Raw genomic sequence first — 23,884 nt, forward strand, 5'->3', positions numbered from 1 at the left:
GCGCAGTTACGGTGAAATAAGATCCAGTGGCAGTGGATGTCCACGCAGCACATGTTACAGCTATTCTACCCATTTTCTTTAGTGATTTTATAACTTTGGTTTTGGTCTCGTTGTAGAGACGGGGGGGATTGCTGTGTCAGTAAAATGTCTTTGAGACGGGACGTGTGCAACATAGCGCGAAAGCCCCGTTTCGCAACGACTGAGAACTGGCGTGCAGACTGCAGGTCACACAGCAACGATGCGTTATTCACATTTATAAGCAGCGCAGTTGGTTTCCTGGTACGTTAAATCTGCAACGAGAGACTGTCAAACACTAAAAAAGTGGCGAAGCTGAAGTCACTTCTCTTCCGAATTCTCCCGTTCCACCTTAAATGGTGCCGCATTTACATTTGGCGCCTCAGTTAGAATTTAAGGTGGAACGGGTAAATTCGAACAAGAAGCTGGAGAATAAGAAGCGACTTCAGCCTCGTAAAACAGTCGAACGTTGAGAGACATTTAACTGATCAACTTCTGAGGAAAAGTTTCTCGAGGGAAAGGGGAGGATAGCGGCTATAGCTAAAGCTTAAAGCAGAGCAGAGCAAGTCCGCGTTTTCGTTTATATCGTTTAGCCTAAACTAGGACATTAACACATACTGAGACACACTGGACATTAAATGTTGCGGCTCCCAAGGTGGTTTGATTTTTGTTGAAAGGACAAATTGGCTCTTCTTAACATTTGTGTTGTGACTCCTGACCTAACCTGGCTTTTAATGCAGAGGGAGCCGCTCGGATTTCTCGCTCGTCCAGTGGTGTTTTTGTTATGTGCCGCCACAGACTGTCCAGGCGCTGCACTTCCGCACTTCCAAGTTCCGCCCTTTGCGTTCCGTCAACATTATGTTATAAATTAAAACGATTCAGAATCGTTCACGTCCGCATGACAATGCATCTAAGAATCGATTTTTTCCCGCACCCCTATTCCACAGTTTGACAATGTTTGCCAAAGGCATGATGTCTTTGATAGGCATTTACAATGCCACCAGAAGCCACCCCTCCCCTCAAATTCATCTCTCTCACAACAGTGTGAAAAAACACTACCAGAAATAGCCTGCTTGGTGAAATGAACTGTGAAGACTGTTATTCAGCACTGCAGTAAAATGAAAAAAAGCCTGGTGTGTTTAACCTTTACCACAGGGTCCCATGTAACCTAAGGCTTCATATTACAGTAGTTGCTTAAACGCATTTCCAACATCCTTCATACAGCACAGTTGTCGTATAGAGTGTTTTCTTTATATGCATACACAGATCACACACCTAGCAGTTCACGGTTGCGAGGGTCAATCGCCAGGTTTCGAAGTGCCCCAGACATAGCTCTGACCACACGGTCGTTCCCATGAGCTAGCAGCTCAGTCATCATGGGCAATCCTTTCTCCTGTCTCATGACCGCCCGTATGTAGCGTCCATACTGTGAGAGAGAGAGAAAAAAAGTTAAATACAGCAAAAATAGACAGAAGTGGCTATAATTAAAGTGCTTCACAGCAGCTGAATGGCAGTTAGCAGAGAATACTTACAGTCCAGCGGCCCGCACACAGGTTCTGTATGGCTCCTGCAGATGCTTCCAGAACAGAGGGATTCTTACTCTCCTTCAGCAGGGAAGTGTACACACGAACCACCTCAGGCTGGAATAGCAACTCATAACCTACAAACCAGAACAGTGATGAGTCACTAATTTGACTTTCCTTTATTACACTTGCCTTTGGGCTGCAAAGTAAAAATCATGGTGATGTTGTCAAATCAAAAGATTATTAAATGTCTTCTGTTTTTGTTCATTTTCATCATTCTTAACTTAATTCTTAAGTGCACACTTCATTTTTTTCTTCATTATACCATTAAAAAGTGTTCATTAATGCCACTATATAATGCCTCCATACCTTTGGCTGGCGTGGTCCTCTTTGGAATGTCAATCGTGTCTGAAGTTCCATCATCATCTTTCCTCCCTGAAATGACAGAACAAAAAAATAAGCAATGAAATATAATCCTTCAAAACACCCCAAAATCATAGCCAAATCAGGTTTCTCAAAGACAGAACTACCTTTTAACTACCCTTTATATTAAACAAATTTGAGAAAAATCCAGTGTACAAAATAAAATGTAAAAGGTTATAAACATACTAACTGTGCCAAACAATCACCATATGCTAGTGTGACTGCTCTAGCTGAGAAAACTAAAAGTAGAGTTCAGCTGTGAGGTGTGCTGTTATACACCCTGGTGCCCCCTTGAGGTCAGAATGAACATTACAGGCAATATTTGAAAAATAACAGATGGTGAATGTTGGTGTGTAAGACTGCTCCTTAGGAAAGCAAGTCAAGGTCCTAAAATGAATTTGAAAATGAGAAGCAAGAGCAGGGGAGCATTTAATCTAAAGAATTTGTTTCAAAATTCCCATTTCAAACTACATTAGCTAAGCCAGAGCAAAACATAACCAAACCAATAACAGAAGAGCTGATAGTGAGGCAAAAATGGCTGACTGTATATTAGTGATCTATGATAAGCAGGCAATGCTCACAAAAGGACAGGCTTACCTTTGGAAAACCACTCGTCTGTTTTGGGACCGAAAGAAGAAAGCAGGAGTGGAAGAGAAAAACAACATGGCAGGAGTGGAAAGACAGGGAAGAGAGTATTTCAGTAAAAGAAAATAGAGCAACAGTGCCCCAGCCACCAAAAGCAACAAGCTTGCATTCATAAACTTACACAAGAATCAAAAAACTAAATGCAAAGATTCAGCATCATTCTCATGCAGTAAGGTTTAAATTGACTATACTGCATCACAATTACAATGGAGTATGAAAAAAATGGAAAATGTAATCCACTTGAAGTAATCAAGATCATTTTATAGTAAGAGTTATTGAGTTTCATTACTCTCTCACACACACACACGCACACACACACACACACACACACACACACACACACACACACACACACACACACACACGCACACACCTTTGCCCTTGCGGGAACTGAAGCAGCCAGTCTTCTGATTGGCAGGGGTGGGGCCCTGGTTGACAGGTGTGGTCTCCTGGTAGCGCTCACAGCCTGGCACCTCCCGATGCACCTGATAGGACAAATTCCTCAACAGACAAACGCTGTTCTCTATCAGCTAAACAGAAGGAGATACAGAGATGAAAAGAGATTGGAAAATGAAATGAATAAAGTTTTAGACAAATACTACAAGCTCCCCAACTTTCTAGGGTATGTTTTTGCAAGAAAATGGAATTATATTATTTCTAACTGATATTACCTTGTTGTCCACATCTTTACAGTTAATCTGGGATTGGACAATGTACATGAGTGAATCAACCAGGCCGGAGCATTCTCTCAGCTTCCTTCTGGCCTCACTCCTCTCAGAGCTCACATTCCTGCAGAGATCAGGCAGCATGCATTAAAAGGTGGAAGGCAAAAACAATGACCTAAAAATGACCTAGAGCTGTTATAAGAGTAGATCTGGCTTTGAATGTAATTTTTGTAATATTTTTGCAACGTTGACAAGAGAAAAGTTGTGCAAATCAAGGCTACATGTGATAAAAAAAAAAATAAAATAAAATTCAGAACTAAATTTAATACACCATAACGGTTTCTGAAAACACTTCAAACACTTACATGTGCACAGAGTGGCATGCAGCAATGCCAAAGAAACCAACCACCGGTACATATTCACTCAAGTCTATCAAAAATAATATTGCTATCTGAAAAAGCACTGCTTTAAATGAACACCCTGAAACAAATAAAGTACAAATACAAAGACAGAGACAGAACACTGACAAAAAGATCAGTGGGAGGGAGCGAGACTCTTTTAGCTCTCTTTAGATGTAATCAGGGGGAAAACATTTCTGAGTGAACAGAGAGCTTTCTAAAGGCAAACAGGAGTGAAGGAGCATCTCAAAGAGAAGCACTCAAGAGAAATAAGTGGATTTAGAGATCACATTTCTCTTCTTTGTCCCTTCACAGTCCTATTAGAGAGCAGTTTCACACACATAGCTCTCACAGTACAACAAGCATTTCCCTTCCAACTTCCCCTCTTTCTTGCTTACAAGAAAGTAGCTTCCTCTCACATGTGCATGCGCGCACATACACACACATCCCTCTGCTTTCAATCTCGTACAGATGACCCTTTACCAACAAATCTCTACACCATAAAAAAATAAAAGCCCTCACACTAGTTCTCGCACTCTCCACCTTTACAATGTCTGTTGAATCCTGCAAGAACAGACTTACCCTCTACAGACAAACCCCATCCAATTTCACCATGTCCCTAAAAAACCCTTTTCACACAGTCTCGTTTACACAAGAATTCAACAGTAATTTACTGCAGTGGTAATGCAAGTCAGTCAAAATCCATGGAAGTTAGTCAGGACGAAAATGTGCACGATTCCCAGGAAATAACTGAGAGGGCTGAGAAGCAATAACTGGGGGGAAAAAAAAGGAGGATGTCTTGATGTCTGACACTTTCAGAGGTGAGTGATTCACAACACTGGTACAGTGAAATAAAAAGCCTAAAAATGAACAAGGAGATCGAGAGAAGTGTCTGGAAATTGTAGTTTATAAATCAACACAGTTTAAGTGAGGCTCGAACATACCAATGAAGGTATGCCAATTATATTTCAGATTTTGATTATATGTTTAGCTTGAGTACCTCAAGCAGCCAGCAGTGTTGGTAAGAGCCGTTTCCCACTCTAGGTGTCTAGGCTTGCAGCTCTCGTCTCCTCCTTCATTCCCTCTTTCCCAGCCTGAGTGTGGCACCATCACTTCGTCAGACAGCGCGTGTAGAGCATGGTCCACAATCTCCATCTTCACCGAGTCATGAGATGACAGGTTCCACAGTGTGCCTGGAAGAGGAAGAGGGACCCATCATTAACACTTCTGAGACTAACTATGAGCTTTGTTACCATATGGTGTGAGCATGTGCTTCTGTGTGTACCTGTGATGGTATCGGTGAGGTCCTGATCTCTGGTCTTTCTCAATAGCCTCACGAGTGCAGGGATTCCGTCACAGTTCTTAATGGCAATCTTGTTGTCAGGGTCTCGTCCATATGAAATGTTCTTCAGCGCTCCACAGGCTGCATGATGCACCTCCTTCTTTGGATTGTCCAACATAGATACCAGAGCAGGAATGCCCTTCAGACGCCTTACTTCTGACTTTACCTAGACGTAGAAAGGCAGAGAGAGTGAGCAAGGTGGTTAGAAACAAAAGAGCTTAGTTTAGTCCTTTTAATTTGAGCTGATGTGGGTGTGTACCTTATCATTTTTGAAGGTGAGATGTTGGAGGTAAGCAGCAGCATTGCTCTTGACTGGGTCTAGGCGGTAGTTGAGCATGGCAATGACCTCAGGCAATTCAGGCTGCCTCCATGATGTTGGGGCAGGGCCTTTCCGCAGGGTGCTGTCAAGTGATGCCATGCTACCCCTTTCTCCCTGAGCCAGAGGAGCTCCTCCCCCCCAGTAATACATATCCCCTGCTCCGCTCATATCCCCATCCAGAGTGCCTTCATAAGACCTGCACACGCACACACACGGAAATAAGTTAAAGCAAATGCCACACAGTGATAGAGGGGCTAAAAGAAACCATCTTTTAGCATGGATGTAACACAAATATACCTTTTTATTCCAAACAAACTTTTTTTTTAACAAAACTTTATTGCTCATTGTCACAGTGTCTCTCAAGTAAGACTTAACATGTATTAGCATATCACTACTTAACACTTAACATGTATTACCATTAACTGATCATTCAGGAATGTAAGCCAAAATTATTAAAATATGTGGCCAAGGAATCAGGTCTATACCCCATCACACACACACACATATACTCGGACTCACCCTGTCCTTCGTGGAGGTGGGGCATGGTGCGCTAGCCGGGGCATGGTGCTGTAGTGCATAGGCGGGCCCATGCCATAATCAGGGTCATCGTATCCCAGACTCCTTTGGTCATCTTCCAGGCCGTATGGCTCAGGGACAAAGCGCTGTAGCCCAGAGATCTCTAGAGCGCTGCCCATGCGCCCCACCTGTGGTTGGGCTGCATAAGGGTCTAGCTGGGGTCTGCTGTGGACACGATAACCGGCGTCCAGCGTGCGGTATCCATCCACAGGTCTGGAGGGAAGCAAACAAGGGGTCAACAGATTTTGCATTATTTAAAAGGTTTTCACTTGTCAAAATTTATATATATACATATATATATATATATATATATATATATATATATATATATATATATATATATATATATATATATATATATATTCTAAATACAAACAAAACTTCCAGATAAAAGCAACAGTCTAAAGATTACCACTCATCAGATTCAAGGCTATTTTACCTCATGCAAACAAAGACATGAAACTAAACATACACACACCTGTAGCGATCATCCATGCGTGCCCCTCGGTTGAGACTGGCATAGGTTTCTGAGGGTGGAGCACTACGGTAGTCATCGTATCCCCCAGGTGGTCCGTAGTGGTAGTTACGAGGGACAGTGGCAGTTGGGTAGTCCATATGCCCACCTGGTGGCCTATACAGGCGGTCTATTGGCGCATTATAACCACTCATACCAGTGACTGAACCAGTGCCATCTAGAGAGAGTGTGTCAGACACCGAGGGAATAACTGTACGGGTGGTGGTGGTCTTCGTCACTTTCTTGACCTGATACGAAAGAAATAATAAATGACTGTTCAATCACCTCAAGTCAGAACTTTGACGTCAAATAATAAACATGTAGAAAAAGAGGACAAAAGGATGACGATTTCTACATTTCCCTCTTACTAAATGACTAAAGCTGTGCTAAAGTTGTAGAATGCCACGAAGACACTAAAGTGGACATTAGAAGTGCTTACTGTAGTTTCTGTGCGGCGTGTGGTGCCATCCTCGCTAGTTTCAACGGAAATGACTGGTGACGTCTCCCGGGGGTCCTCCTCTACAGTGACAGTCTCAACAACATGACCTGGGTCCAACATCCTGTACTGTACGAGGCGCACACGCATGCACACACACACACACACACACACACACACACACACACACACACACACAAACAAAAGAACAATAGTGAGCAACAGCTATTTGCTATAAAATATTTCCTGTCTTACAAACACCATCTGGCCACAAAACACCAAAACGGAGAGGGGACTCATGCATACACACATGCCTACCTGTGTCCCGTTGATATATCCCTCGTTTAGTTTGAGTCTCTCTAATTCCGCATCACCAGGGATACGCCCGTTCTATAGACAAAGACAGAGACAGATGTATTGTATAAAAAAAGGTCTAAAACTTTCATTTTCTTGTGTGAGAAAATAACAATTGAAATCCATCTTCATTGGGAGGCATGACTGAAATTTGACTTATGGCAGCAAAAAATGCACAAACATGCAGGATAATGGTAGGGGCGTCACAGGGGCCGCGGATCAGGCGACTGAACTACTACAAACACTCAGAGTAACAGCAGGTTTCTGCAGGACGCTGGGAGAAAATGTCATGACGTCAGCTACACATACACACATTCACGCACACACATTAGATGGGGGAGCACAACTGAAAACCACACACATCTGCTTCTGTAAATTCAATGTATGAAGTGTATATGATGCTATAGTTAAAAAGATAAAATGAATCACTGAAAAGGGTTTGCAATGACAAGGAAGGGGAGGACAATGGCTTCCGGAAGAGCTCACTCATGCAACCACGCAGCAATGGCATGCAACACACACACAGAGCTCCATAAGGGATCCAGGCAGGGAAAGAGCACAGTACTCATTCCATCCCTCAGAGGGAGCCTTTGAGTCAGGCAGCAGGTCTAGGCAAGGTCCAGGCTTGTAAGAACCTGTCAGGCCCAGAGCTCGCTCGACATCTTCATATGCTTACAGCTATGTCAAAAGACGTAGAGAAGATAAGGCCGACGGTGGCATTCCAGACCAATGAACTACACGCACACTCTTTGTCTGTACAAAAAGGGCCAGAGTACAATGCACAAAGTCTCGGTGTATGTTACAGCGACAAGTATTAGGAGGACACACAAAAAAAAAAAGCCACACACCACAGTCAAATGTTGAGCCTTCATATAGACATGTGGTCATAAAGCAGAATAATCCAATCAAAAAAGTGGATTGTCATAAAAGGGAGTGGCAAGTATCATTTCAGGCTGAGTGAAGACAGATGAGCAGATTATAACTGTAAAATGTCTGCTTAATGTTGAGCAACTTCCGGCAAGGGTCAAAGCTCCTTCTCAGTGTGAGTAGACGATACTGACTGAACCAGTTTCTTATTTCTTCTCTGGCTTGTATCACAGAGCCATCAGGGCTTTTAGGGGTTTTCAAGCTGGCCATACTAGCCTCCTTTAACAAAGAGTGATTTGCCTGAACACGCTGCAGCAGCAAACTGGTATCAGGTTTATCTTCTACTGAGAGTACACCACAATTTAAAATCAAGTAAATGATTGTCTAACAGGCAAAAACTATACAGGAATGACTACTAACACCTAAAATGCCTTAAAGAGCACTTGCTCAAAAGTCTTCTCGTCTTATTGTAAAGAATATCATCTCAGTCAAGACACTCAAAGAAAGGTTTTACTGCTGTCAATCCAACAATTTGTACCCTGTGCTACCTGAGGTTTCAACCATATCAGGTTGTCCATTTGTCATGAACTTTTGATACAATGTAAATGGCAACTGGTATTTTGAAATTATGATAAATAAAAAAAAAAAATGTAATGACAAAAGTAAAGATACAAGGTTTGTTACAAGGCATAACTGAGGCAATGTAACAGAAGTAACAAAGGTTGTGAATCCCTTAGGGTCCAATAGACATTTAGCAGAAATAAAGTGTTTACAGGAACGTCTCATATCTCTTATTGCATTAAAACATCTCTTGTTCTACTAACATCTAGAATGATCATAGAAAATAGGAAAGTCTCTCTACTCAGTCACACTAACTGTTGGCAAAAGCATTCTAATATAAAATGAGATGCGAAGAAACATTTACAGGCCACACAAGCAGCTCCTGACGCCCGTCTGCCCTACTAACTGCAGAGCTTTACATCTTTATTTCTGACAGAATGAAAAATATGCAGGCCAAGCTCTCCTTTACACAAGATGGTACAAAAGGAACAATTAAAGTATTCTTAATTCAGGAATTCTATTCATCACCCTTTGTCAACATTTGTACAACTGATTGCATTCCCTCTAATGAGCAACAGTGTTTACTTACAACAGAACAGGACCACACTTTGCAAGGTATCATCTCATTAGCAAAAAGCAAAAATTTAATTGACCAATCTTAAAACACACATAAACGTAGCCATGTTATCACGAGTTTGCTTGAATTAGTGATGGCCAGTTTAAAAAGCAGGAGTTGGGCCAAGGCAGCGTCTTAAGTGAGCCACTTCCATTCAGCTCAGATGTTCAGACTTGATCGATTCACTTAAGACATACAAAGCATGCGTGAATACTGACAACACAACGAACAATGAAAGACAACAAGGACGAGCAACGTGTACGATGGTTGTGTAGAGGAGATGCAATAGCAGCATGCATGATGTCAAACAAAGCTGATTCCAGATATGTGATCCAATATTTTTCCTGGCAGAGGGTCATGATGCAGACGCAGCATTAAATGGTGATGTGGAAGGTTTAATGCAAGATGAACGAGAAAGCTTTGTGGTTGATGATGGCAAATGGGGAAGAGGATGCAAACGATGCAAATGAGATGGAGAAAAAAAAAATGTTACAAGATGAAAGAAACTTATGAGTCATCATGCACTGAAAGGGGATGATGTAAGGCATACAACGACACAGGATGATGTGGTCACCATAGATGATGACAGAAGGCAAATACACAGGGCAGGGAGGACGGCGTAGACTCATGAGGAGGATGAGAATGGGGTGGGACGGCACAATGACGTGTGACCCCTGCGGTCACATGAACTGTTGGAGGAGGTGTTACCTGCAGGGTGGGGAGTGGGCGGGGCAGAGTGCCCGAGGGCCCTACACTCCTCCTCTCCTCCTCCAGAGCTCGAGTCAGACGCTCAAACTGCATCTCCTGCTCACGCACGGAGGCCAAGAGAGACGCGGCATTCTCACACTGCTCCATACACACTGAGAGAGAAGAGAAAGCATTACACTACTGAATACACAGAGAAAGAGGGAGAGGGAGAACAACAGACATCCATCCATGCTCAGTGTTTGGGACACTAACACAGGCATATATAAGCCTTTATGAAAAAAGAAAACAGACTTGAAAGAAAGACATTCTAAACAAGGCACCACATCATAGACAATAAGGCTAACAGGCACACAATTACATTGCCAATTATAGCACAGGAACCTAATTTTCTTCAATGCATTATTAATGGAGAACTCAAACAGGATGGTTCCTCAGGGGTTCTATAAACAGGAAAATGGTTCTATATAGAACCATGAACACTCAAATTGCATCATGAAATCGTTCTTCAGATTGTTGAAAAAGGTGCTGTAGATGGTTTTGTTTCATCATAACAATAGCAGAACCCCTTAGGTGCAATACAGAACATCAGTACTTCAAGAACACTGACTGAAAACATGTTTCATTACAGAGAGAGCATAGTCCTGTTTCACTGGACTTGGTTCAGTGCAGTGTGCAAACTTAACAGTTTTTTCAATGTTGTACTACTGATCCTCTTTTTGTCTGATCAAACTTGGCAAATCTTAAAAAAAAAAAAAAATTACGTATCATGTTTGGAAAAATGGCTTGAAATTAACAAAGAAACAGCAGCTTGATGTAGTACATAAACACTAAGTTAACATATCGACTCACTCACTCACACTGAAGGTTGTAAGGAGTGTTTGAACTTGGACTGCTTTTTCAAAGCATCTGTACATCTTTATGGCACAGTGACCAAAACAGGCTGTTTAATTCCAACGGATAAAAGAATGGTTGATTGTTATGGTATAAATCCACACAAATGTGATAGGTGGACCTCAGGGAAAAAAATAAATACAAAAATAAATGCATAATATGGGTCTTTTACAGAAGTAGCTGCTACTGGGCTGTACAGCTTAGTTAGCAACTTGGTGCAATGTTTATCAAACTTCTTAACGCAAGAGTAAGATCAGTTTCGGTCTATTGTGTCCTAAAACATAACTGTAAGACAGTTGATTTAAGATAATACAAGTCTTAAGGTTAAATTGTCATGCTGCTGTGAGCTTAGGTTATGCTTTTGGGAAACCAAGCACAGAGTAGTCAGATAATAAAAGGTGGGAAAACAAAATTAGAAAGATAAGAAAACAGGGCTCCCAAACTGTGAATATAGAAGAGTGAGACAGGCACTGACAAAGCTTTCCAGATAAGAGTGATAACACTGCCAGCAAATGAACACATACGGACACACAGCACCATCGACAGGAAACCAAACTGGTTTCTGAGAGGATGATTAACATTTGTGTGAGAAAGACAGAGACAGAGAGAGCCATCATGTACAGGCAAGCATAATGAGCTCAGACACAATACAAAACCAGCCAAGGTTGTCTCATATCACAGAAGTAAGTTGTAAAAAAACTTCATATAAAATATATGTTCACTGTTAGCCAGTCTCCATTTGCTGGCCACTATAGCAATCCACTCACAACAGGAGCAGGTACACTTGCTGATAGTCCTGATTTCACCTGGTAATCACTGGTTAGATACCCCTCAGCATTATTCTTGGAAAAGCCTAACATGCAGCACTGTGTTAAAAGCCACGCAGCAGTAATGTGACTGCTGAACTCCTTAGCCGGCTTCATAGCATACTTTCACTTTCAACTACTCTCCTCAGGCTTTTGTGTTTGAGTTGTCAGAGCCCATCAACCAAGCTCATTCTCAACTAACCAGTCTAATAGCTGATGTCACTATAATCCAGGAGTTCATCAGTCAGAATCAAGCATCCACCCATGCTAGGGCTGGGCGATAAAACGATAACGATAAGTATCACGATATAACTTTTCCTCGATAGAGCGATAAGACAGGTTCGATAAATGTTCGATATAATACACCATTCTCACACTTCCACAATTTAGCGAAAGCCTTGGTGGCGTTTTCTACTGCAAGGAAAGCGACACTACTCTGCTGTCGCCAGGAGAGGGCGCACTTCCGAATTTTTCGACTTGATTAGAGCGATAGGGGGCCACGAGTAAAAAAGGGTCGCCAAATATACTTTAGCAACAGCTGAAACGTGGAGTTATACAGTCCCTGTTTGAGTGGAGCGACCGGCGATCTGTTCTCCTGTGACCCAGTGTGAGTGACGAGGTCAGTGGCGTAACTGTAATGTCCTACGGTGAACTCGCCTCTTTCCGTGCATCCTAACAACTTTAGCGGGGTTAAATCACTTCTACAGCGCCGTGTTACAGCGCCAAACCGTCATATTTTAGTATTAATGCATTCTCGAGCAACGAAAGTGAAAGAAAGAAGTGGGTTCATGTTCGAAAGTAAACTGAGGAAGCTATGAGGCATTGGAGAGCGGGAGAGCGCTATCTTTCCAGGCTAGCTGTTTTTAGCTGCTGGCTAACTTGAAGCAGCGCTTCGGCACAACACGGAGAATTGATATGGTAGATCAAACAAGACACAAAATCACCGCTTTCAGTTTAAACATACCTAAAAGGAGGACTCTGTGACTGGTGTGAGAGATTCACACTGCAGATAATGCTTTTACACAGCGAACATCAGATATACTGCGGTTCACCCCTTAAACTACTACGATAGCATAGAGAAGTCCAGTCGTCGCTAGCTGGTGTCTGAATACTGTGATATGCTCTGACATGGATGTGGTAGGAGTGACAGCAGTGACCTACCGAACCGAGTTGACGTTGCTGAGAAACTAAAGAGTTTAGCACTGTTGTTGGCCACTTGTTTAGTATTTGTAACGGGGTAGCCGAGCGCTCGTCACCAGACAGCTAAAAATAATCTGTTTTCTTTCTTAAATCATGACTATTACAAAAATTGCAGCTATGCTTTTCCAGCTGATAAAAACAGCTCAGAAACTTTCTCCCACTGTCCCAAGAGAGATTAGTGAAATGTTCCACTGTTTGCCGAGTGTTTGTCATGATCGGACCATAAGTGATAGCTTAAAACCACAATTAACCACCCAGGAGCAAAATCAGCCTTCAAACGTGAAAGAAATCATGATTTGACATTTATCGCGATATGTATCGATATCGAACGATATGAATTTTGTTTATCGTGATAACGTTTTTGGCCATATCGCCCAGCTCTAACCCATGCCTTTCGTCAGTTTCTGAGAAGTGCTGACACACTGCTGCTTCAAAGAAACATGGTCTTATTTACTGAACTAAAACGTGTCTATAAATCAATTTTGCTTTGTAGCTATACTATATTTAAAGTTGCTCCCTTCCTTAAAAGATTAGCCAATGATTTGACCAAATTATGACAAAAGATGACTAGCAGCTAACAAGCTTACAACTTGTGATTTTTAATAAGGGTCATAGCTGATAACATGTATTTTTTTTGTATAATTACAATTAAAATATTTCAGCTAGTGAAAGAAAAGTCTGGTAATAATTAATAATCAGTATTTTTATTTAGGCTCCCACAGTGGAAAGTGAACCAATACATTTGTTTTGTGCCCCGAAGCTCAGGAACTGGAAAAGTAGTTTTAAGGAGAATTCTGCCATACCCTTCTAATAAATCACCTTGACAAAAACTGCTGATGGGAGCCAGCGAAGTATGATCATTATTAAAGTGCAATATGGCAGACATATTTCCACTTATTATTTTCCTTCCCTACATCAACCGTCTGAATGCTCCAATTCAATCTAATCTGCACATCAACAAACTTCCCATTCTTTTGGCTAAAAATTGGCTACAAGAATGACATGTACACTTCTTTACTTAAATTTCTCAAACTTCTTTATACTTTTTCCTTCTAGAGCCTGCTTTCATACATTTTACCATCAAGCATTTCATCAAAGCCAATTTCATGACCTACAAGACAGGGGTATTATTTCAAGACTAGTGAGGTTTGAGAATTCTGATACCACCCAGCCTTAATGAACCTCAACATACCAGCAGCCAAACAAAACTGCTAGTGGTATGGGTGTGCCCAGTTTGAAATACAGGGTCGCAAAGCACCATTTCATCCACATGTTCTACCACAATGGCTGCACTTTGAACCCTGCATTGTAAGTATATTTATTCTGTGGCATTTTGACGTTCCACTTCTTAACGTGAGAAGAGAGGTTTATAAATAAATGACTATGCTGATCTGCAGTTGCTCATTAGCACCAGTTAGCTGAAAGGAGTAGGGAACTGCTGGGTGTGAACAGCAGGTGAGAAGAAGCTGCTATCCTGTGGAGCTCTATTCTGGGTGCAAAACCCTACATAGCAAAGCTTCCCAAACCAAGAGAACAAAACTTAAGAAACAGATTTACAACGGTTTTATGAAATTTTGAAATTTAGAATATAAAATGCATGACAAACTATAATAAAGTTAATATATCTATTAACATTTGGGGTTTAATAAAAATATAGCAACAGTAAGCTAGTATTTAAATGTATTTACAGGACTGCAAATATAACTGGTTACACAGGGTATTACAGCATTTCTCTTGCACCAAAAATGAAATTTACCAATGCCTTGGTGCCACTTGAAACCTGATAACTAGATGGTCCTTTAAGAACTCACAACCATTAAATGTATTCACTAATGGTACATCAGCACCACGGCTGGCAGACTGTATAGTGCAATATTTCTCTTATAGCGAGTGATTCCAAAGGCAGCTCCTGAAGCAAATAACATTAAAAATCGAGAAACCACTTGACTACATGCCAAGGTTAAGTCTAAAAACAGAACATGCTATTTCAGATTGTTACATCCGGACTAAAGCCTTGCTACCAGTAAAAGGTGAGAATGACAAGGTTTCCTTTCAACTCGACAAACGCAGCACAAAGAAATACATCCATGTGCTGCTTTTATTCTTGCTAACAAACCTTTCCCAGAACTACACAAGCCAAACCATATCTTTCAAAGTTTGAGCCTACTGCCTATAACAAACTAATAGTAATAACATCCCGGGATTGATATAAACCGTGCACAACATGATCAAAAATCTGTTTGGGATACCTTTGGGAGAGATGTTAATGTGCTTTAAATCAGTGCTTAATATCTGTAAAGAACAAGAATTTAACCAGTAAAACAGCTGTTAGATAGTAACAGTAACTAACAATGATGAAATGATCATTTCTTAACAAAAGATGTAGAAAAACTAAGACTAAAAACGGTACTAAGCAGTGGTGTGCTCAAGTGGTGCAGTGTCAATTGCTGGGTTTCAAATGACATCAGACTGTCCAAAGCTAACAGTGAAGAAAAATAATCTGGCAAGTGTTACAGACCAAGCGATTAACAGACCCATAATAAAGTTAACAGCTGTAAAAGAGATTTAATAAAATCTTAAAGTAGCAAAAGTGCAGTAATTATACTGAATGGATAATACCTGCATATCTATCTATCTGTCTTTATATAGTAAGTTGATCACATTATACATGTGCTTAATAATCATAGTGACAGAATTCTGTCTTTTTTTAAAGACTGCCAATGTCTGCAGAAAGAGATTCTGAGTAGTGAACTTGAGAATGTCAGGGAAACAAGAACAGGGATAAAACAGTTAAGCTAACCTGGAACAGACAAAACACACACACACACACACACACACACACACACACACACACACACACAATGGCAACACAGAAGCACAGAAACTTTACCTAGTTTCAGTTAAAAGTAATTTAACAGTAAAACACTCATGTACGGGATGGCTACTTTTCACTTTAGAATTGTTAATTATGTTTCAGGATGCTTTCTGAAACGCTTGTGAATTTTACTGTTTGGAGCCCTGGGCCCCTCCATGGTCATGAAGCTACTCAGAGTGCTGATTTAGGATCCTTTATTGTCAGAAAAGACTTAGAAAATAAAAGAGGAATCTGATCCTAGCTCAGCAGTCCTACTTGGAGAAGCTTTGCAAATACAGGCCCTGATCTTGGACCACAAAACTGCACTCGCCCAGACGAAACCAGCAAGCAGGGAGAAAGAATCCTCAAAACAAACAGTAGCTTCTAAAACGAGAGTGAACTCGAAACGGAAGCTCATTCCTGCCAAGGACAAAGCTACACTGCTAAAACAGCACAGCTCCCTACACTCCACGAGAGCGAGTACTGCACCCAGACAGAGCGCACAGAGCTGAGAGAGGGAGGAAAAAGAAAGAAAGAAAAAAAAAAGAGTGAGGGGAAATAGAGATAGATAGATAGAGAGAGACAGTGAGATGGGTGGGGGTGGGGGGTTTGCAGCTGTCCATCTGGTGGCGAGGAGAACAATGGTAAATGTGTGTCCAAGAGTGTGTGTGTTTGTGGAGGGTGGGGTGGGGGCGCTGTCCTTGAAAACACAGACACAGCAGTCAGCTTCATCGACTTCTAAAACTGTTTTCCACTCTTCCACAGCATACCTTCCACAGAGCAAACACACTCTAGCAGAAAATCATGCAGGCGTGTGCATGCGCGCACACACATTCCAGTTGGTGCTGTGGCGTGTCTGATCCTGTCTCAGCCTCAAAATACCTAAAATGCCCTCTTCCTTTTCCAAAATACACCCCTCTTATTCTCATTTACTCCATATTCATTTCCTATGTCTGCTCTCAGTCTCACAGTGTCTGATTCACAGTGTGAAAGCAATGACTCAGAGGTTCTGTCAAATGGGGGTGAGTTTCAGTGATGCACACCTTTTCCTGTAACACACTCGCTTGCACCTGTGAACTCCAAGCTACTAATGAACACACACCTGCAATCACAACTGCGCACACAGAACAGTTGCACTGCCTACTGTTTCAATCTCAGCAGTAAGTTGCAAGTTGCCTTCTCTATATCGTTCATCCTTTATTTGTTTATTGTTTTACGCAATGTGCATTAAGTACATTTAAAGTACATTTTTAGAGGAAATTACAACAGTAATAACTCCAAGTAGTGAACAGCAGTTCTTCTGTGCACAAATTTCAGTTTGTTCAGCAAGCCAAAACTGTACTAATGTTTTTTTTTTTTATCATAAGTCTGCAGTATCTAAAACACACATAAGCACCCAACATACACACGCTGCCTAATACCCTATTCTTATCTTCAAAGGGCAGCCCTTCAAAGCACACCTTGAATACAGATACTCTGTAGTTATGATATAGCCCTTTCTGAGCGCATCACTTCAGTTTTATTTTTGGCAACAGCACCAAGAGTTCCAAAAGTCTTCTCCAGAGGAAAAAAAAGTCACCCCTCTAAATAGGCCTGACCCAGAACAGAATGAAACTTTATGTAGGCCTTTTTTTTCCCTGGGAAAACAACCAAGCAACTCAAGACTGCCATCTCAAATACAACGGTATAACCAAAATTAGGTCAAACAGGTAAGCTACCTTCACTGGGGTTTACCTCCTCACTCCAACACTCGAGCCAAACCAGACTACATTCCTGACATAGTACTGCGAGTTTTGACACAAAGACAAAAACCCCTGACATATGCCTGTCTATTCTACACTTGGATGCAACACAGAGCACTACTGATCAAACTAAAAATGACCTCATGATCTCATGATCTTTGAGTTTCATTAATAAAATCAGTTAAAGTCACCTAAAAGAATGCCTTACAACGAAGACACTTTGTTTATTTATAACGGACCATCTTATTCTTTGTCTAATTTGATTTTGCAGAATATTTGCGGAGTTTGTGCATGTATTTAGAAGTAATAATTATACAGTTTCCCCCCTCATCAACGTTGTCAATCAGCCAAGATGTGCTTAGGGCCTGAAATCTGCTTCTTTAGTTTAACACTGGATCTACAGGGCTAATGTAGCAAACAAGTAACGAAAGCCTATGTTTCTTTTTTTTGGGTGACGCTCCTGGTTTATTTGTTCAGACACCAAATGTGCCTTGGCTAACTGACTACATTTTGAATAACAGGAATTTTTCAGTGAACCATTTCTCTAAAGTTATCTATTCCTATCACTAAGACTAAAAGTCAACACTACTTTGTATACCAGTATAGACAATATATCATCCAGCACTACCTGGCCATCAGCAACTAAGTGACAAAAGTTCAGTGATATAGACGCAACCCAGATAGATGCCATCATTTTGACGTCAACATGCTAAATCTCAGTTATGACTGATAGATCAGCACAGATACAGGAAGGCGGCCTCGGCCCTAAGCCACATTAGGCCGAACTAATTCAATTTGCATGGATGCTTAATCGTGTGTGTCTGCTAATGGGATAGGAGAGGTATTAGAATGCTAAGCCACTTAACAGTCAAACTCTAAACACCTAGTGCAAACACACACACAGAGCAGACCCAGACGAAACCCAGATCAGGCCACGACATAACAACTGATAAAGATGCAGCTTTAACCTACAGGCATGTGCAAGATCTTGAGTGATGAAGTGTGTACAAGTGGCGCTTACCGCATACCACTGAGCACAGCTGTACAGGCCAGTCAACGGGGATGCTCATGTACAGCATGGAGTGCATTTCTGAGACAACAGCTGTTGACTCCTAGGCTGAATTTGTGGATTAGGGAAGAAAAAATTAGGTGATTGAACACTGGTGTTCTTTAAACAGAGAGCCAGAAAATTCTGTTCACTAGTAGGACATATATATGTATATATATACACATATACACATACACATATACACACACACACACACATACATATACATATATATATATATATATATATCCTCCATGTTCATATTTTGATACTGACACGCCATGATACCATGATTCAGTTTTAGATACATATTTTACTGATGTACTTGATAGATGATGAGCATTGCATCCATGACACAACGTCCATAAAAGAGCAGCGTTCCTTTTGTTTTTATTCCATTTTGCACACTTTAGTCATGGCAGATTCATTAAATTAAAAAAATACTAGTCTACCAACCACAATTTCTTTAGGAACCACAAGATAATTTTTCTGCCACACAGTAAAACAGAACAGACACACAGCCTTAGCAAGGCAGTCACAATAAAATGAAATGTTTTTAAAAGTAAATAGACCAAAACTGAACAGATACAATAGACAAGTAAAGGCCCAACTGAACACTGCATGCATGCAGCGGCACAAAGGTGTTAAAAGACGTCCGAGAATGCAGCAGCAACTTGCAAAGAAGTCACAGACTTCTTTGGCACCACCACCTGCCACAATAGGTGGGAAAAATAGGCATCTTCACACAATAACAAAAAGTACCTGTCAGATGCTATTTCAGTTCCTGTGGCAACGTAAGACTGATAAAAGTTACACTGCAGTTAAACCTGCAATTGGTGGTGGAAGTCAACACTAGGTTGCAGAGGGGAACAAAATGACCCCCCCCCCCAACCCTTCATATACACAGAGTGTGTTCATGGTAGTGTTATTGTAAAGCTGGACAATTCATGAGGGTCCCCATCCCTGCTGACTCAGGTTAAAGCTGAATGTGAAAAGCCAATCCCTCCGTTTTGGCCTGACTCCAAACTAACGCCTCTGTGAACTTTGAGACCACACATACTTCCAGCACTCCTACAAACGAAACCAATGTCACAGACACATGAGAAGTTGAGTAATTCTGACATACCAGAAGTTGGGACAGTCATGATTTTTGAGGTTTCTGTACAACATAAAACAGTGCTATTTGGCAACATTTTGCCTTCTTAACAAACAACATGCTTAACATACATCAGGCAATGCTTGTCTGTATTCTCTTATAAAGTACTGGAGATGGAAAAAACAAACGAATTGAATCGATGAGCGAAAACAATGCATGATAACATTTTAGACGATGAATGAGTACCATTTAGAGTGCCAACATTAGAAAAGGTTTACTAAATCAGACACTAAACCAAAAGATTTTCTGAAACTTTTTTCAATGATTCTGGAAGAAATAAACTACTTTACCAAAAATACTTTTGGAAAGAATGAGCCACTTCTCAGCTCTCCAGTGAGGGATACGTAGATGAAGTTGAAGCTGGGGAGGGCGAAATTACAATATCACAGCACTTGAATATATTTTCATGATACACGATAGGCAACTCATTATTGTTCCTCTGAGGTTTCATCAATTGGAACAGACAAAAGAGAATTAGCAGTGACAATTATAAAAATATTACAAAAAACTAAGAATACAAGGATTTTTATTCCATGTTTAGGCCAAACACACTGCACTAAATCCAATTAAACTGGACAAATTATGCTCTCTGTAAGGACACATGCAGTTGGGTCAATGTTTTCAGTACTAAAGATATCCATGATATGCTCAAAAAAGCATGAGACGATTAAAGATAGCGATATTATCCACCTTAGATTAATTTAAACATTTCACTTCAGTGACAAAGCCTTTTTTAAGTGTGAATTCTAACTGAAGGAGAAAAAACGTTTAATCGTTGTCGTGCCCTGAGGCAAAATAAGTGCACAGTCACAGATCTCTGTGCTTTAACCATTTTAAACCATGATATTTCTACTAAACAACTACTTTTCTGAAGTATCGACGCAGTCTGTGGTAACCGCCAGCAGAGACATGTATTTTAAAACTGCTCAACCCCCTTCCGTGTTTGACGGACACACCCTTGTAACAGTAAACCCGGTCATTACACCGTTTCAGAAAAATGAAAAAATGATAGCTTACGTTAAAGAGGACTTAGCCTTCTTCACTAAGCCCAGTTTCCACACAACTGTCATTTCAACTCCATTCAGCACAAGTGTGCGCTTGAGATGTGCTGAACTGTTGTAAAGTAGACTGTTGGGAAAACATGGCGTGTGTTAACATGCCCTTCCCTCTTTCAGCTTCTACAGGTCAAGGTAGACACGCCCGCAGGGCACTCCAGCAAAAAAAAAATCAAACCTTTTTGCCTTTTAAGTCGAGAAAACTGGGCTTACAGCACACACATCATCTCCAGTGACTCATGCTAAATATATCAGCCAAGTCAGCCGAACCATAAAATCGGTCAGCTTGTAGTCAGTGGCCACTCCATTACGCTGACTTGCTGCTTTACATTGTATTGTGTGTAAATGCAAGAAAAGGCAAGCTACAAAGAAAAAAAAACAAAACAAAAGAAAACACAGTGAACCACGCCTGTCCCTTCCCCCACATTCACACTCACACACACCCATTCACCTACTCAGACCTACTCAACAGGTTCTCACACACATATACACACACACTTCAAAACTGCCCATCTACCTGTCTAGTTCAAAACACACACACACTTACACAATGTGCCTAATTTGGCCACATTTCGCCTCCTTAATAAACAATACACTCATAAAATCTACCAAGACCTGTTTGCATCCCCTGGTAAAGCATAAATACAGAAAAACAAAACAATTAAAAAGAGTGAATACAGCGCAGAATAACATCAACGCCAAATGTAACAATATCAACATTTAAGATGGACACGCGTGTACCATTTACAGCACGATAAAAACTCTAACCCACCAAATCAGACACTAACCTAAAGGATTTTGTTTAATAAATAAAACGCTCTTCTCCAAGTACAGGTGATCCTGACTTGGGCCTTGACCTCACTGCTGTAACCTAGTTGGGTTTGGTGATGAACTTCGTCATAGGATTCCCCTTAAACTGCTTAATTCACAGCGTACTTTCGTTCAGATACCAGTTCACATACAACGCGCAATTTAAAGCAAATGACGACCTAACACGTCCAAATAACTTCACAGTATAAATTTATAAAGTGCAGAACAGGATAGACTTCAATGTCTAACGTTAATTTAAATTAGGTCCCGACCAAAGAATGCTTACGGCACTGCTGAAATGCCGAGCCTCGCTGCTAACTGGCTAAACAAATCATCACTGTTTTAAATACTTACAATCCAAGTTACCGTATCAGTTAAAAAAGATATTACAAAGTTATATAAGCAGAGCCAAGTACACAAACAACTTATTACTGCGTAGACGCCAAGTTCTGCTAGCGTTAAAAAATGTTAAAATTTTCACGAAATAACATGAAAAGCGTCTCGACTGCGTTTGCCTCACGACTGAACTGTAACTTACACGAAATACATGTGGCTAAGTTAGCTGTGGGTATAAAACCCGGAATGATTCCATCAAAATTGAACAACATTTCTCAACTAAAATAACTTTTAGTTATCTTCACTGAGAAATGTGAGTCGTGGCTATCGCTAACAAACCAGCTAGCAACACCAGATAAGCTAACTGAACTAGCATGCTAACGGCTAAACTATTAGCTAGTTAGCTAGCTAACGTTTAGCCAGCTGACTTCCAAGTTTCCCGAACTAACAAAACCAAGTGAGACGTTGGTAAAAACACGTACGTTTTAAGAAAAACATTTTTTACAACTAACGTGCGACTTAATAAAAATAACGAGAGTTTTGAAAGTCTACCTTTGTGTTTTTGTGCAAGTCCGATGGTGCGGTTGCGGTCCCGGCCTATCGAAACAGGCTCCAGATACTCTGATTTTTTTCCAAGCGCTGGGAAGTAACCGTAATCCCAAACTGGTCTAAATTTGGGCGTTTTAGCCCGCACTGCCACGAAAACCTATCTGCGCTGTTTGCTTTTCACTTTACGTTAACTCTGCTGTACCCATTCAAACGAATGGAGGAGAAGAAAATCCCGTAGGCCAAAATGGATTTATAAAATGTTGCAGTCCTTTCATAAAAAGCCCACCTAGCTATCTATCTTCCACCTCCTCCTCCTCGCCGTGTTCACTCCTCTTTCCTCGTTCCCCAGTTTTGCCCCTGACCCTCCTGCTGCCCCTCCCCTGCGCAGCCGGAGCGATTCAGGGCGGGGATGGGAGGGGAGAGTGAAAAGGTGTGGGCCTGTTGGAGCGCGGAGATGACGTGTAAGATGCAACATAAACATACTTTTTATTAATTTATACATATTTTGCTGTGTTTTGTGCGGTCTGGGGAAGGTGTAGGGTGAGACAGGGAACAGTTTGTTGCACCTCCGGCTTGGTTTTCATCACGTGGCCGGTGGTTTTGAACAGAAATCCCATCAAAAGCCGAAGCTCTTCAGGGCCGAACGAACATGGCGAGAGCGCCACCTCACGGTCGAAAACAGGTGGTGCATACAAAGCAGCTGTTTTTCAGACTTACTCTGTGGCGGCGTCCAAAACCGCATACAACCATACTAGACAGTACACAGCCGAAAGCAGTGCATTCAGCGAGGTGTGTGTGGTAAGGTAGTATCGCAGAAACTTATGCGGTTTTGGACAAAGCCTTTGTGTTGACTGAGTCGATCTCAGTGGTCTCAGTTGTGTCCGGATAGGTGAGTATATTGCGCAGGGGTGGAAAAGCCGTACATAAGTGAAAGTGTTAGTACTGTGTCAAGATATTACTCAAGTAACAGTGAAAGTATAGAGCCAAGAATACACTCACTGAGCTCTTTATTAAGAATACCGTATTTATACTGGGTAGGGCCTCCCTTTGCTCTAAAAACAACAACAATGCTTTGTAGCATGAATTCCACAAGACATGGGAAACATTCCTTTGAGATACTGGTCCATGTGGACATCACTGCATTATGCAATTCCTGCATGCTGCAAATCTCCTTTTCTACCACATCCCAAATATATTCTACTGGATTCAGATCCAGTAACTGGGTAGGCCACTGAAGAACACTGAGTTCATTGTCATGTTCATGAAAGCAGTTTGAGACGAATTTTGCTTTGTGACTTGGTGCATTATCAAGCTGTAAATAGCCATTAGAAGATGGTAAATTGTGGCCATGAAGGGATGAACATGGTAAGCAACAAAACTCAAATAGGCTGTGGCATTCCAGTCACTAGTGAATGATACTAAAAGGCCGAAAGTGTGCCAAGACAACATTCCCCACACCATTACACCACCTCCAC

General features: G+C 41.3%; 1 protein-coding gene across 6 annotated transcripts in view; it reads right to left on the bottom strand.

The window, feature by feature from the left end:
* Nucleotides 1-22,771, bottom strand: part of ctnnd1 (catenin (cadherin-associated protein), delta 1) — a 28,642-nt gene extending 5,871 nt beyond the window's left edge. For 2 of the 6 annotated variants that reach the window (XM_036574362.1, XM_036574359.1), the window contains exons 1-15: nucleotides 22,413-22,771; nucleotides 9,963-10,114; nucleotides 7,175-7,246; nucleotides 6,860-6,985; nucleotides 6,385-6,668; nucleotides 5,850-6,119; nucleotides 5,271-5,526; nucleotides 4,955-5,177; nucleotides 4,670-4,862; nucleotides 3,278-3,395; nucleotides 2,980-3,136; nucleotides 2,559-2,576; nucleotides 1,908-1,973; nucleotides 1,548-1,675; nucleotides 1,291-1,441 (exon numbers count right to left, since the gene is read on the bottom strand). In XM_036574362.1, the coding sequence (XP_036430255.1) occupies nucleotides 1,291-1,441; nucleotides 1,548-1,675; nucleotides 1,908-1,973; nucleotides 2,559-2,576; nucleotides 2,980-3,136; nucleotides 3,278-3,395; nucleotides 4,670-4,862; nucleotides 4,955-5,177; nucleotides 5,271-5,526; nucleotides 5,850-6,119; nucleotides 6,385-6,668; nucleotides 6,860-6,985; nucleotides 7,175-7,246; nucleotides 9,963-10,109 (2,209 nt within the window). In that variant the 5' untranslated portion in view covers nucleotides 10,110-10,114; nucleotides 22,413-22,771. The remainder of the gene's footprint in view (nucleotides 1-1,290; nucleotides 1,442-1,547; nucleotides 1,676-1,907; nucleotides 1,974-2,558; nucleotides 2,577-2,979; nucleotides 3,137-3,277; nucleotides 3,396-4,669; nucleotides 4,863-4,954; nucleotides 5,178-5,270; nucleotides 5,527-5,849; nucleotides 6,120-6,384; nucleotides 6,669-6,859; nucleotides 6,986-7,174; nucleotides 7,247-9,962; nucleotides 10,115-22,412) is intronic. The other 4 variants (XM_036574360.1, XM_036574361.1, XM_036574364.1 and 1 more) reach the window with 4 other exon arrangements.
* Between the last annotated feature and the right edge of the window lie 1,113 nt (nucleotides 22,772-23,884).

Source organism: Colossoma macropomum, unplaced genomic scaffold (genome assembly GCF_904425465.1).
Source record: "Colossoma macropomum unplaced genomic scaffold, Colossoma_macropomum, whole genome shotgun sequence".
Lineage (NCBI taxonomy): Eukaryota > Metazoa > Chordata > Actinopteri > Characiformes > Serrasalmidae > Colossoma > Colossoma macropomum.